Source organism: Myxine glutinosa, chromosome 9, assembly GCF_964187855.1.
Source record: "Myxine glutinosa chromosome 9, kmMyxGlut1.1, whole genome shotgun sequence".
NCBI classification, from domain to species: domain Eukaryota; kingdom Metazoa; phylum Chordata; class Myxini; order Myxiniformes; family Myxinidae; genus Myxine; species Myxine glutinosa.
This window is the reverse complement of record NC_136269.1, coordinates 121,527,970-121,543,065: the sequence shown is the minus strand read 5'-3', so window position 1 is coordinate 121,543,065 and position 15,096 is coordinate 121,527,970. Positions and strand designations below refer to the sequence as shown.

General features: G+C 44.0%; 1 protein-coding gene across 1 annotated transcript in view; it reads right to left on the bottom strand.

The window, feature by feature from the left end:
- Positions 1-2,660: 2,660 nt before the first annotated feature.
- TM9SF1 (transmembrane 9 superfamily member 1) overlaps positions 2,661-15,096 on the bottom strand; it is a 38,141-nt gene continuing 25,705 nt past the window's right edge. Inside the window, exons 5-6 of the mRNA XM_068128311.2 lie at positions 6,705-6,978; positions 2,661-4,623 (exon numbers count right to left, since the gene is read on the bottom strand). Of these exons, the coding sequence (XP_067984412.2) occupies positions 4,230-4,623; positions 6,705-6,978 (668 nt within the window). The 3' untranslated portion in view covers positions 2,661-4,229. The remainder of the gene's footprint in view (positions 4,624-6,704; positions 6,979-15,096) is intronic.

Below are 15,096 nucleotides of genomic sequence, written 5' to 3'. Positions count from 1 at the left end.
TTTGCGATGTTGTAGCTAATGCAATTATGACCGTGAAGAGCAGCAAGTGGCAAGGCATGGCCGTGAGGAGCCGGTAGGTGGTGCAGTGTAGGCTTTAAGAGCTGGTATGGGTTGCAGTAGGACCATGAAGAGCCGGCAGATGGCGCTGTATGGTTGTAAGGGGCTGGCATATGGCATTGTGTAGCAGGAGCCAGTAGGTAGTGCACTGTGGTTGTGAGGAGCCAGGAGGTGATTATGAGCAGCCGCAAGCTGATCGCGAGTTGCAGGTTAGTGAAGTAGAGTGACCCCGAGGAGCCGGTTGGTGACGTGGAGCGATTTAGGCAGTAAGTGATGCAGAGGGGTTGTGAGGAACAAACAGGTAGCGTGGTATGGCTGAGGAGCCGGAAGGTGACTGTTGTGGTTGTGACGAGGTTGCACGTGACGAGGTGTGACGGTAAAAAGCTGGTAGGTGATGTGGTGCATGTGTGACGAGGCTGAAGTATGGGGAACTGAACATGTGATCATCAGCAAACAGCTCCCACTCAGAAAAATAGTGATGGATCACGAGGAACTTGAATATGGGCGAACCTGTCCTGCCCACGTCGTCCCCTCTCCCCACCCAATCTGCTGTCATGACACTGAGGGAACCTGGGATGCACATGCTCTGAGGGAACAGTGACCCTGATGATGCCAGTCAATGGGACTCCTTGATTGGTAACCTTAAAGGGTAGAGGTGGAATGTACACAGTGCATGTTCCTACCATGTGGGGTGAACCCAAGTGACCCTTTAACTGCTTGTGATGATCAGAAAGTTAAGAGTGGGGCAGGACAGATTAGGGGCAGGCTCTGCACCACCTCAATTGTTTATACAATATTCTGATATACCATACACCATATACAGAGCATCGGTGCTGCTGAAGCTGTTTCTTGTTACAAGTTATCGAGGGTGGTTTGCCATTGCCTTCCCAGAAGTTGTTAGGGCCAGAATTGGTAATTTGTTCATGGTGCCGGCAATAGCTCACCGACTCTTCACGAAAGGACAACATGGGATCTTTAATGTCCAGCAACTAATACTGGCAGACAGGACGCCCGGTGAGACGCACACACATCGATGAATCATCCTACCCGTGAAACACCAGGATGACAGTTTATATCTGGGTCAGATTCAAACCCAAGCTCAACATCTAAGAGGTGAGTGCATAGCTCCATGACATCCTACCAGACACACACACACACACTACTTTCTTTAAAATATCACTAGTTATAAGGAAGGCCCAATTCAATTATCCATGCTTTGTGTACAGAGAACACAAAAAAGGTGTCGTACTTATTCATCTCTAGGCCATAAAATCTCATGCCATAGAAATGTCCCAGTAGTGGGGTGGCTTAGCCCAAATATTCAAAAGAATTGTGCATTTTGTGAAACAAGCACCAAATTTGGCACAAATGTACATTAATATGTTGCGAACATTTTCAGATATTGGGCCACTTGAAATTCCGTAATTTTTTTTTTCAAATTTTTTCAAATTTTTCGGGTGACACCGTCACAATTTCGGTCTTCGAGGCCGGCCGATAGGCAAAGTGTGACCGGAAGGGACGAGGTTCTCCTGACCACGTGGCCCTCGATCTGGGAAGCGAGAGGCGTTCCATTAGTGGACGTGCCCCTCACGCCCGACTTTTGGGCGGCTCCGGCAGGCCGTTTGTTTTGACGTTCCGTGACAGGCCCCGCACCCCCACCTCCGGGCCGACCGGAAGCTTGTGCTGAGTACATCATACCTGAACAACTCAGTGAGGCAGAACACAGCAGTGCACACCAGGGTGACCCCTTCAGTGCATAAACCAATTAACCTGTCCACTGCAGGGCATATAGAAATGAAGTTATTTTCTGCATATAATAATAATATAAGTTCAGTTCTATATAACAATTTCTGTTATCACCACTACCACTACAACTACCACTACTACAAGCTTTGTCTGGAATTTTGTGGACTAACAGACAAACAGACATACAGACAAGCTGGGATCAAAACATTACCGCCTTCCACCATTGAGTGTAGAGGTAAACATCATGGAAATTATATCATGCCCTAGATTTAATTCATGCTTACCCATGTATTTGCTTCACTGGTTCACAAGGTCTTTTGCATACATGTAATTCAGACTCTCGTCTTCATTGCTGACCACACAATGTTCGCAACATATTAATGTACATTTGTGCCAAATTTGGTGCTTGTATCACAAAATGCACAATTCTTTTGAATATTTGGGCTAAGCCGCCCCACTATATCGGCCGGCCTCGAAGACCGAAATTGTGACGGTGTCACCCGAAAAATTTGAAATTACGAAATTTGAAAAAATTTGAAAAAAAAAATTACGGAATTTCAAGTGGCCCAATATCTGAAAATGTTCGCAACATATTAATGTACATTTGTGCCAAATTTGGTGCTTGTATCACAAAATGCACAACAGGTTTGCTATGCTGCTACACTACAGCCATGGAAGCTTCTGACGATCCACTATTCCAGTTCATTTATGCTTTCTACCCCCTCCTTCCTCCCATCCCAGGCAGTTTAAAGTGAAAGCAAGAGCTCTTACAAGTCTAGCCATCACAAACTATGTTAGTTAACGTTCCCGCACAGGTATCGTCACAGTCGAGGCACATCAGACAAACCACACTCAAATTACTTTCACCAAATGCAAGAAGTTTAATCCCAAGAGGAGCCGATGCACCCACAACTGGAAAGCAAAAACCCAAACAGAATAACACACATTTCAAAACCTAAAAGAGGTTTGTACAACTCCGCGGCAACCTCCTCACATTTAGAAACAGAAGGTGCCGTCCGTACGTACAACATGGGTCACGTGTACACAGACGCTCTGGATGATCAATCACTCGCTCTGCAGATGACGGAGCGGGATGCTGTGGCATCGGGAGCGCACAACCGATTCCCTTCAGATTGTCCGACCCGCATTGAGATCGAGTTTCCTTGGTAAAAGGAGCAAACCCTCGAAGCTTCTACAACACTCGGCATGTGCATCGAACGGTCATTCCACGATTCGCAAAATGAATCGTGGGGATTTCAAAGCCCGCCGATTACACCGACAGAGCAACCAACTTCACACACGCTTTGGAAAGTGACAATAATGATAAAGGCTACCCTCTGTATGTACAAAAATTATTACAATTCAAACTCATGGAATGGTAATCCTGAACTACATAACCTCCCTATTAGCTAGCTGTACATCGTATTGCTTGATTCATTTAGTTTTCCCAAATACATGTGCACAAAAATAAACAAAAAGCATCGTTAAGGAGAAACAAAAGCACATTATGTATGTGCGTGTGCGTGCTAAGATTCTGCCAATCGTCAAGATTGGCCAAATCAGGAAGTGGTAACCGTTTGGGTTGATGGAATCGCTCGGAGCAGTTGCGGTTTGGCAAAAAATCAATTGATCCCCAGCGACGCGGCGCAGTGGCACCGCACATACCTTTTGCGGACGTCGGGATTACAGAGTCGACATAAATCAATTTGAGACAAATTTGCCGATGTACCGATCGATTTTGAAAGCCAAAGTACACCCCATCAGACGTTCCACTGCCAACAAAGAATCGATTCACCATCAGCCCAGAGACCGGATTTGACACAATGAAGCAATGCCCACACGCCAGGCCTGCGGAACTGCAGGCCAAATGCAATGTCTTTTTCAGGAGCACATCTCGACGTCACTGTTAAAAGGCATTATTATTATTAACAAATGATAATAATAATAATCATATTTGGAAGAGGTCCAACTCAAGCCAGGCTTCATTGAAAAAATAAGCAACTTCAACAAGAGGAATCAACACGCCATTTGGAGGTTCCGAAAAGCTGCCGAACATCCCGGAACTGAACAGAAGACAATGTTCAAACGTGTTAGTAATGTCAACTCTGTGACGTGTAATTCAACATTTTAAAAACGTAGAGCAATCTGGCCGCCCGTTTGGTGAATCCACGGCACGTGCGACACAAACATGATGGCGTGTCGCATCGAGATGCAGGGTGAGGCAAAGTGCCAATCCATGATTGATCGCCGCCATCATTCTCGTTATCTCCCAGAGGTGTCGGTTGAATGTTACGCTCTGGCACATTGTGATTATGATCACAGCAGAGGGATTCTCACACTTTGGTGGGTTAGACCTTCGATGCATCGGGTGGTGGATGCCAATCGCCGAGCCGACCCGATGCTCAGTTCGCTTCCACAAGGTGTGCTCAATCCATCTTGAGGTTACAGTAGATGTAACAAATGAATTTTAGCGAGGCAAAGAACGACACGGTGCCAAGCATGAGGAAGAAGACATAGCAGGTGAGCAGCGTGTAACCAAAGAATTCCACGGTCTGGACGATGCCGGACATGTTGGAGCGGCGGAAATAGTAAAAGACAGAGTAGAGAAACATAAAAAAGCCAGTGGAGCCGGCACTGAAAACAGAGCGCCACCACCAATGGTAGTCTTCGCCTGAAAGCTGGAAGTAGGTCAAGGCCACGGAGATGCAGCCACTGACGCTGATGAGGATAATGGCGACTATGAACAGGATTCCGAACAGGGTGTACTGTTCCCGTCCCCACACTGTGGCGAAGATGTAGTACAGCTCGACGGAGATGGCACTGTTGGAGAAAACGCAGCATGTGGCTCAATTATGCAATTTTAAAAGGACACGAGCATGAGTGGAATGGTTCAGATTTGGACATTGACCCAGTCAGAAATCATTCTTTCGTACATACAATGCGTTCAGAAAGAATTCACACCCCTTGACTTTTTCACATTTTGTTGCGTTACAGCCTGAATTTAAAATGTATCGAATTGAGTTTTTTTTTTGTCACTGATCCACATATAATATCCCATCATTTCAAAGTGGAATTTTGTTTTTTAGAAACTTTTACAAAATAATTAAAAAGGAAAAGCTGAAATGTCTCGAGTCAATAACTATTCCACTTCTTTGCTTTAACACTCCAAATTGATCTCGGGTGCATCAAATTTGATCATCCTTGAGATGTCTCCACAACAGAATTGGTGTCCACCTGTGGCTAATTCAATGGATTGGACATTTAGAAAGAAACACACCTTTCTATATAAGGCCCCACAGTTGACGGTGCATGTAGGAGCAGAAACTCGACCACAAAGTCCAAGGAACTGTCCGTAGAACTCAGATAAAAAAAATTGTGAGGAGCGATAGATCTTGGTAAGGGTATAAAACAATTTCTAGAGTGTTGAAAGTTCCCAATAGCACAGTGATCTCCATCATTAGGAAATAGAAAGAATATGGAACTACCCAGACTCCTCCTAGAGCTCGACATCTGACCAAACCGAACAACCGGACAAGAAGGATCTTGGTCAGGGGAGGTGACGAATAACCCAATAACTGCTCTGACAGAACTACAGAATTCCTCAGCTGAGATGGGAGAACCTGCCGGAAGGACAACACTTTCTGCAGCACTTCACAAATCTAGGCTCTATAGGAGAGTGACCAGACAGAAGCCACTCCTGAGAAAAAGGCACATGACAGCACACCTGGAGTTTGCAAAAGGGCACGTAAAAGACAGAGCATGAGGCAAAGATTCTGTGGTCTGATGAGAGGAAAATTGAACTCTTTGGCCTGAATGCAAGTGCTACGTCTGGCAGAAACTGAGCACAGCCCATCACCCATCTAACACCATCCCTACCGTGAAGCATGGTGGTGGCAGCATCAAGCTATGGGGATGCTATTCAGTGGCAGGGAGACTTGTAAAGATAGAGGGAGCAATGAATGGAGCCAAATACAGGAAAATCCTTGAGGAGAACCTGCTTCGGAGTGCAAAAGACCTTAGACTGCGGTGAAGATTTACATTCCAACAGGACAATGACCACAAGCATATAGCCAAAGCAACACTGGAATAGCTTCAGAACAAGAACGTGAAAGTCCTTGAGTGGCCCAACCAAAGCCCAGCCTTGAATCCCATTGAGAATCTGTGGAAAGACTTGGAAGATTACTGTTCACCGACGCTCCGCATCCAACTTGACAGAGCTTGAACAAATCTGCAAGGAAGAATGGGAGAAATGCCCCAAATCCAAATGTACAAAGTTGATAGAGATGCTCAAGAAGATTTGCAGCTGTAGTCGCTGCCAAAGGCGTTTCTATGAAGTAATGACTCAGGGGGTTGAATACTTGTGTAAATTAAACATTTGAGCTTTCATAAATTATTTTGAAAAAATTTCTAAAAACAAAATTCCACTTTGAAATGATGGGATATTATGTGTTGATCAGTGCCAAAAAAAAAATCTCAATTCAATACATTTTATAATTCAGGCTGTAACACAACAAAATGTGAAAAAAGTCAAGGGGTGTGAATACTTTCTGAAGGCATCTGGCTGAAGCTTCACCCCATTTCTAGGGGCATGGCAGTTGCTTCTGATGCGAAGGGTGGTCATCAAGCCAAACATCTTTTTAGAAATTTTATCCTATTCTCCCACCTTTCAAAACATAAGATGAACTTTTGTTTTTCCGCCAAAGTTGGTAAGTGTTACATGCTTTAGATTAAATCAGTCGGGAATGTGTGATCAAATGTTAACTTTAATGCCACACACATTTTGTTTGCCCTTTTACCCTCAGCCATATTTGAGGGTAAAAGGGCGAACACATTCCTCCCTCCTACCCACCCTCCATAAAAAAAACAAGAGTACGAAAAACACAAATGCTACAAATAATCACCTGAAGGGCAGGAAGCCTCCGATAGTCATGTGTACCACAACAGACTTGTACCAGGGTTGCACCGGGATTTCCCGAGGAATTCTGCGCGTCCGACAAGGAGCATCAAATGGCCCAGCCGCCCGCTTGCCGAGTATTCCACCCAGGATGGTGAGGGGACAACCGAGAAGAAACCATGTGGAAAGGAGGAGTAAAACGGTGGTGAATGGCAGGGCCTGCGTGGAGCCACTGATCCAGTGGATCGTGTTTACCACACTCCACATGATAAAGAACGGAACTGAAAAGGGATATGAGAAAAAGAAAATAAATACACAGATAAATGACGTACAGAGAACAGTAAGGCCACTCGGAGGAAGAATGAGAGTGCAAGGGGAGAGTCTTTCACATAATGTCTATAAATGGTGCAGAGTTAAACCAGAAAATAGAATTAGACACAAATGCATCGATGGATATGCCTCTTCCCACGTTATGTTTGATATCAATTCAAATTTCAAAGCCACATGAAACATTAAAGGTCACTTGAGAGAGGGGGGGGGGGGGTGGAGAGAGCAGAGGAGAGAGAGAGAGAGGGAGAAAGTGGGATGGGGGGTTGAGAGGGGGGGGAGTGGGGAGGGGAGGCTGGAGCGAGAGAGAAAAAAGGAAGGAAAAAAAAAGAAGAAGAAGATAAGTAGAAGAGACGACAAGTTGTTGCAGTAACAAAGATTATCATGGCAAGGAACGATCCGAATTTCGAAGATATCTACAGTTATAAATGCCTGCAGTCAAGGCCTGGGTTTCACATTTCCCGGGACACCTCATACCTTATGTTGTGCATCTTGGACTATATGGGTTTCATTATTTTAACATGTCAAATGTTGCACATACAAAAACACATGCCAGAAGCCATATTAGGTTTGGCGAATGGTAAGCATACCTCAGGCTGTTCGGAACGATTAAAATCCAGATATGGAAATGTACATAAACCCTCCTCCTCCCCTAAAAACTTGTACAGCATTAGATATGTTGATAGGATATATTTAAGAGAAAGATCCAAAACATGACTATTTCATGCCCATGAAATGTAAGTAAAGGTTTTTGAATGAAAGATAAATGTTTTAATGAATAAATGTTAAAAAAAAAAAAAAAAAAAAAAATTACTATACATTTGATTTCAATAGAATTTGTATCATACAAACTGGAAATATGTATCAATATCCTGGGGAAATTGTTCGATTTTGTTTTAGAAATATAATTAGGCCAAGTAAACAAAAAAAAAAATGTTTCTCGTCCCCGCCCGCTTCCTTTTTGGTCGCCGCCTACTTTTATTTACTATTTAATACTTTTTTATTTTTAAATATATACTTTTTTTTTCTTATTTTTTTTTTTGCGAAGAAACTCGGTCTAAAACTTGCCGTTTCCGGGCGTTTGCTGCTCGTATCTTGTGCATTGATGATCTGAACTATTATGGATCCCGCCCTCCAATGGAACTTCCTGGTTAATACATGCTAGGCTTAACAGACACTTTGTGCTAAAGACGGTCAATTCTCGCAGCGGTTGTGCACTGGGCAAGTGCAATTTACGTGTAAAAATCTTGCATTTCAAACTTTTAATGGTACAAATTTGAGTAGGGAATATGACGATATTCGTGTGTAAGCATACGTTCGTCGACAAAAGTTTTGAAGTCTTGGTTCGCGAGATCAGTTGTAGATGAGAAGCCATGTAATCGTTCAGTCCAGCACATGCTTGTACAAATATTATGCCTTGTTCTGAAAGTTTGGTATTCATACTTTGACATACATATTTATAACAATGGCTCTTGTAAGTTTGAAGAAGAGAGAACTGAGAAGGAAAGAAAATCACAATTTCATTTTTTGCATAAGTAAAGCAGTGCATGGTTAGAATGTTTAAAATGATTCTCACTTTATGGATGACATGTACAAGATTGACATAAGTCTCACTGGGATTTCTTACTTTAATATTTATGGAACAGACCATAAGATAGACCAAGTCCTATCGTCATTAGTTTCACTATGTGGGGGGAGGGCAAACTGTTGATTAAACATATATTATTTAGTCCCACTTCTGGTTTTGCAAGAGGGAAGGATCAGCCTTCCAATGAAACTGCAGTAGTTGTTTTTTAGGATTTCATCAATCTTTTGGTCTGTTCTCCGAGTAGTCCCCAATATGAACAATTCTTGTACTATAAGTGTATTATTGTGTATTTATATTAAACAAGGACACATACCAAATTTAAACATTGTCATTGTTTCTTTTTTGTTTTATTCAAATATACTTTGTCCGGTGTAACACATGACATGTTCCATTGATTGATTCTATTCATATGCCATTTCAGTTAAAACATATATTTATTTGCTAATTTGGAAATGAAATTGCAGGCCTTTCGGTAACAATCAACACTGGCATGTTTCACATTACATTGGACAAACTATAGAGTCTAAGTCAGCCACAGTGGTCATTCAATTCATGGCAGCCATCTTGGAAAAAATTAGCAAAAAAAATGAAAATAGTAAATAGTAAGGGCCTCCCTCCTTTTTTCAAAAAAGTCCGGACGAGAAACATTTTTAGCCGCGTCGCAGACGCTGCTAATAGAGTGCCCTCTGCTGTTGTTGTTCTTCTTGTTCTTGTTCTTGCAGAGAAGACAAAACCTCAAAGCTCCACCCATTCTGGGAACCATAGCTCCACCCATTGTGGGAGAGGCTTCATATAAACAAATATCCACCATTTTATTAACTCGCATAGCTTTGAGGCCTGTTTTGTAGGCCCGTGGTGTCTTCCTCTCTCACACAGTTTTATTTCAAATCAAATTCGATATATCATTTCATTTTTCACAGTCGCTAACATAGTTTTAGACTCGGTTGAAAAAAAACGGGAAGAAAATCCGATGAAAGTTGCCCTTTATAGAACGAAATGAATTCTCAAAGGCCTGTAACTTCAAGTCCATTGAGATTTTTTTTTTTTAAATCGCGGCATGGTCAGTCATACACCGCCCGAAATAACAGACGGGAAAATGCCGAGATATATTAAAAATTCGTCCATTTGATGACAATCGTCACGATGAAATATTTAATTTATACGTCGTCACAATAATGTGGAGAGAGGAGCATAGCTTCGTTCACGTGTCGCCACACACGGGAAATTGCCGAGATTTTTTTTTTTTTAAATCGCGGCATGGTCAGTCATACACCGCCTGAAATAACAGACGGGAAAATGCCGAGATATATTAAAAATTCGTCGCCACACACGGGAAATTGCCGAGATATATTTTCACTTTGCACAAAAATAACATCAAGTAATCGAATCAATAGGAATGTCCTGTGCCTATAACATCGACGTTATAGGCACAGCTGCATCTAGGCATTGTGTAACATCGACGCGGCTTTTGTTTTAATTAAAACTTTTTGTACTTGTTTTTTTTTACTTGGCCTTATAGGGGTTCAAAATTGTGGATCGATAAATGGGCCAACCGGTACATCCAAACTTTTTTTCTTAATCACAATCGTAAATTGTATCAACACTTCACGGGCCTTCATCGTGCAGTTAGTACAAAAATAAAGCACCTGCAGGAGGTGGTTGGATGTGGTGTCAAAAACGATGTTAAGCTGTCAAGAGAAAGTAAAATGCGTTGCCACGTCAAAACTTCGAGGATGATCATTTACAGAATATTTGCACTATTCGGTTGCGTCGGCACTGTTCCACACCTGCGCACAACCACAGTGCGGTAATCTTCACCCTGATGAAGCAGCACTTGCGCGGAAGGAAGGAAGAATGCAAAAATCAAAACCGTTGCCTAAAGCTTGCCGGATGTTGAACGTTAATTGATTAATTAATGAGAAAAACGGATTCGGCAAAAGAAAATAATTTGCAAGTGATCAGGAACATTTTACCTGGCAGTGTTTTATAGTTGTCAAATTATTATTAGTATCAATTTTAAAAGCATGCTTAAGAATGATGGTCACATGATTCTAAAAATCTGTCACTAGGACAAACGAGAAACAATTAACTTCACAGGATAGCGTTTAATCACAGGTGTGTGATGGTCCTTTGATTGATCCATCCACAATGGCCAGTGACAATCTTCCAACTGAGAGTTTTCTCAGCAAACCAAATGCGGAGCAGAACACCAAAAGTTTGTGGACCCCACACCACAACCCCATCAATCGTGGAGAACCCCCACAAAGCTTCCTCCTACAACTAGCTCGTGTTTTCTTTCCAATTCCAAATCCAGAAGCAACCGGAACATTCTCGCACACGGTCAATCATATACAGGTTTACGGACTGTATACTGGTCAAAGGCTAACCCCAACATTGTAACCCGTTACCCTTTTACACAAAACAACCTTTATAATCCACAACCGACCTCCACAAGCATTTTTTTTTTTTTTTTTTTTTTGTATACAAGATCGAGGCTCGTGAAAGAGCGAACATTAATCACACAGAAAGACAAACAGACACATAAAACAAATAACATCGGGAGCGGTAGACAAGATGGGGAGAGGGGGAAGGACACAAACACAACATTTGAGAGCAGGGACCGAGAGACATGGAGACATCGAGAGAACTGTGGGAGGGAGAGGGCTTTGGGGGGGAGGCATGAGAAGGGGGGGGGGGGGGGGTGGAGAGGTATAAAACATATGGACACTGCCAGGACTTCCAGGAAAGAAGTTGGAATTTCAAACAAGGTGGATCTGGGGTGAATTAGAGGGGGTAGAAAAGATCAAGGTTTTGGATGGGGGCAGATAAGAGATGGTGGTGAACAGCTGTTTTAAAGACCCGGAGGGAGGAGTGCGATTGAAGTGAGTGTGGGAGTTTGTTCCAGAGGCGGGAGAAAAGAGGAATGAAAGAGTGAAGGTGAGCAGAGAGCCGATATTTCGGCAGTTTAACCATCAGAGGGTGGCTGGCAGATCTTGTGCGACCTGTAGGAATATTTGGGGGACAGAGCACAGAGAGAGCTGGGGGAGCAAGGCCGGAGAGGAGTCGGTAGAAGACAGAAAGACCACCTACCTGCCTGCGGTGAGTGAGTGAAAGGCCCTCAGAGATAGCTTCATCGCGGGAGATTCCAATGATTCTGAAAGCTTTGGTTTCAACAGCGTGAAGACGAGCGAGGTGTGAGGCAGGAGCACCAGCCCATAGGGGAGAACAGTATTCCATTGAGCTGCGGATGAAAGCCTTGTATGTGGTGAGGAGCTCAGGTGTGCCTAGGAAGGACTTCGCACGACGGAGAATGCCCAGTCGGCGACTGGCTTTGGAGGCCAGCTTGGAAATGTGGTTTTCCCAAGAAAGATCATGGCAGATAGTGAGACCCAAAAGCTTGAGCGACAGAACTTCTTGGAGAGGTTCTGTAATGAACCTGATGGAGCATTACATGATGGAGCATTACAGGTGTATATCATATCATAGAGAAGCTGATGGAAAACGTGAAAGATGAAGTTGTTGTGGTAGGAGGAGACCTAAATGGACATGTGGGAAGGAGTATGGATGGTTTTGAGGGAGTTCATGGGGGTTACGGATATGGTGTGAGAAATGGAGAAGGTGAAAGGATTTTGGAGTTTGCTGATGGAGCTGATTTGTTGATTTGTAATACTCAGTTCCAGAAAGAGGATAATAAGCTTGTTACATACACGTCAGGTGGGTCGACGACAACCGTCGACTACCTGATGGTGCGTAGGCGAGATAGGGGGCACCTCCGGGACACAAAGGTGATCCCGGGGGAGGAGGCTGTTTCACAGCACCACTTGAGTGTCTGCGACACAAGGGTGAAAGATGCGAGGAGAGCTCGGCGGGTGAAGTACCAACCGAGAATGAAGGTGGGGAGGTTGAAAGAGGTGACAGTAAGGGAGGCATTAAAAGAGAGGCTGAGTAGGGCAGAAGATGATGTGGTTGAGCTTGAACGTGGTTGGATGTCAATGAAAGATAGTCTGTTGGGAGCCGTTGGTGAGGTATGTGGATGGACAAAAGGACCACCGAGGCACTCAGAAACATGGTGGTGGGATGAGGAAGTTGGAAAGAGGATTGACGAGAAGAGGAAGAAGTTCAAGGAGTGGCAGAAGGCGAAGGGTACGGGGGCAGAAAAAGCAGAGCATGAAAGTTATAAGGCAACCAAGAAGGCTGTAAAGAAAGAGGTAGCAAAGGCGCAGGAGGCATGTAGGAAAATGTTCGGAGAACGCTTGGATTCTGAAGAGGGTCAGAGAGCGGTATTCAGGATTGCAAAGCAGATAACGAAAGAGAGGTGTGATGTGATGGGGGTGAGTTGCTTGAAGGATGAAGTGGGACAAATTGTTGTGGACCCAGATGGAACAAGCGTTACGCCGAGGTCACCCGTCGGTGAAGTGATGTGAGTTGACAAAGTGGAAGATGCAGAAAACATGCCATGATATGATATTTCGCTCACAAGGTTCAGACATACATGGAGGCGGCCATCTTGGATTTTGACGTGGCGACCCAATTTTCAATAGTGTTCTTCCTTATGCCGAGATACACCCACACACCAAATTAGAAGTTGGTACTTCGCTTATTTTTCAAGATATTCATCTCACAAGGTTCAGACATACATGGCGGCGGCCATCCTGGAATTTGACGTGGCGACCCAATTTTAAACAGCCTTCTTGCTTGTGCGTAGATACACCCACATACCAGATTAGAAGTTGGTACTTCGCTTATTTTTCAAGATATTTCGCTCACAAGGTTCAGACATATATATGGTGGCGGCCATCTTGGATTTTGACGTGGCGACCCAATTTCCAATAGCGTTCTTCCTTATGCCGAGATACACCCACACACCAAATTAGAAGTTGGTACTTCGCTTATTTTTCAAGATATTCATCTCAAGGTTCAGACATACATGGCGGCGGCCATCTTGGATTTTGACGTGGCGACCCAATTTTCAATAGCGGTCTTCCTGATGCCGAGATACACCCACACACCAAATTAGAAGTTTGTACTTCGCTTATTTTTTCAAGATATTCATCTCAAGGTTCAGACATACATGGCGGTGGCCATCTTGGATTTTGACGTGGCGACCTAATTTTAAACAGCGTTCTTGCTTGTGCCTAGATACACCCACACACCAGATTAGAAGTTGGTACTTCGCTTATTTTTCAAGATATTTCGCTCACAAGGTTCAGACATATATATGGTGGCGGCCATCTTGGATTTTGACGTGGCGCCCCAATTTTCAATAGCGTTCTTCCTAATGCCGAGATACACCCACACACCAAATTAGAAGTTGGTACTAGGCTTATTTTTCAAGATATTCATCTCACAAGGTTCAGACATACATGGCGGTGGCCATCTTGGATTTTGACGTGGCGGCCCAATTTTAAACAGTGTTCTTCCTTGTGCCTAGATACACCCACACACCAGATTAGAAGTTGGTACTTCGCTTATTTTTCCGAGATATTTCGCTCAAGTTTCAGACAGAAACATGGTGGTGGCCATCTTGGATTTCGACGTGGCGACCCAATTTTCAATAGCGTTCTTCCTTATGCCGAGATACACCCACACACCAAATTAGAAGTTGGTACTTCGCTTATTTTTCAAGATATTCATCTCACAAGTTTCAGACATACATGGCATCAGACATACATGGCGGCGGCCATCATGGATTTTGACGTGGGTTGCACCCACACCAAATTCGAATGCGGTCCTTCGCTTACGCACGCACGCACGCAAACACGCACGCCCGCATGCACGGACGGACGGACACACGGACGGAGGGGAAAACCATCGTCCCCCTTTCGCTCCGCTGTGCGACGGGGGACAATTAAAGGAAGATGAAAGAGATATATGAAAATGCTGTTGAATACAGAGAATGAATGGGATGGCAACATAGAGAGTAACCCAGTTTCAGGACCGGCAGAGAAGATAACAGAGAAGGAAGTTGAGGAAGCGATAAAAGCAATGAAGGGCAGAAAAGCGGGAGTTGGAGGGCCAACGGGAGTTGTGGGAGATATGTTGAAGGCAGCAGGAAGTTGGGGTGTGAAGAGAATGACAGAGATCTGCAATCTGGTGGTGAAAGAAGGCGCATTCCAGTGGATTGGGAACCGAGTACCCTCGTCCCTCTATACAAGGGGAAAGGTGACCCTCTGGAGTGTGGCTCGTACCGAGCGATAAAGTTATTGGTGCATGGAATGAAGGTATTGGAAAGGGTGTTGGAGAGGAGGATGAGGAAGAAGTTGAAGATCGACGAAATGCAGTTTGGATTTATGCCAGGAAGAGGAACGACAGACGCGCTCTTTATTGTGAGGCAGTTGCAGGAGAAGTACATGGAGAAGAGGAAGAAGTTGTTTCTTGGGTTTGTTGATCTGGAGAAAGCATTCGATAGGGTTCCACGCGAAGTATTGACATGGGCATTGAGGAAGTTAGGAGTGGAGGCATGGTTGATCAGAGTAGTGATGGC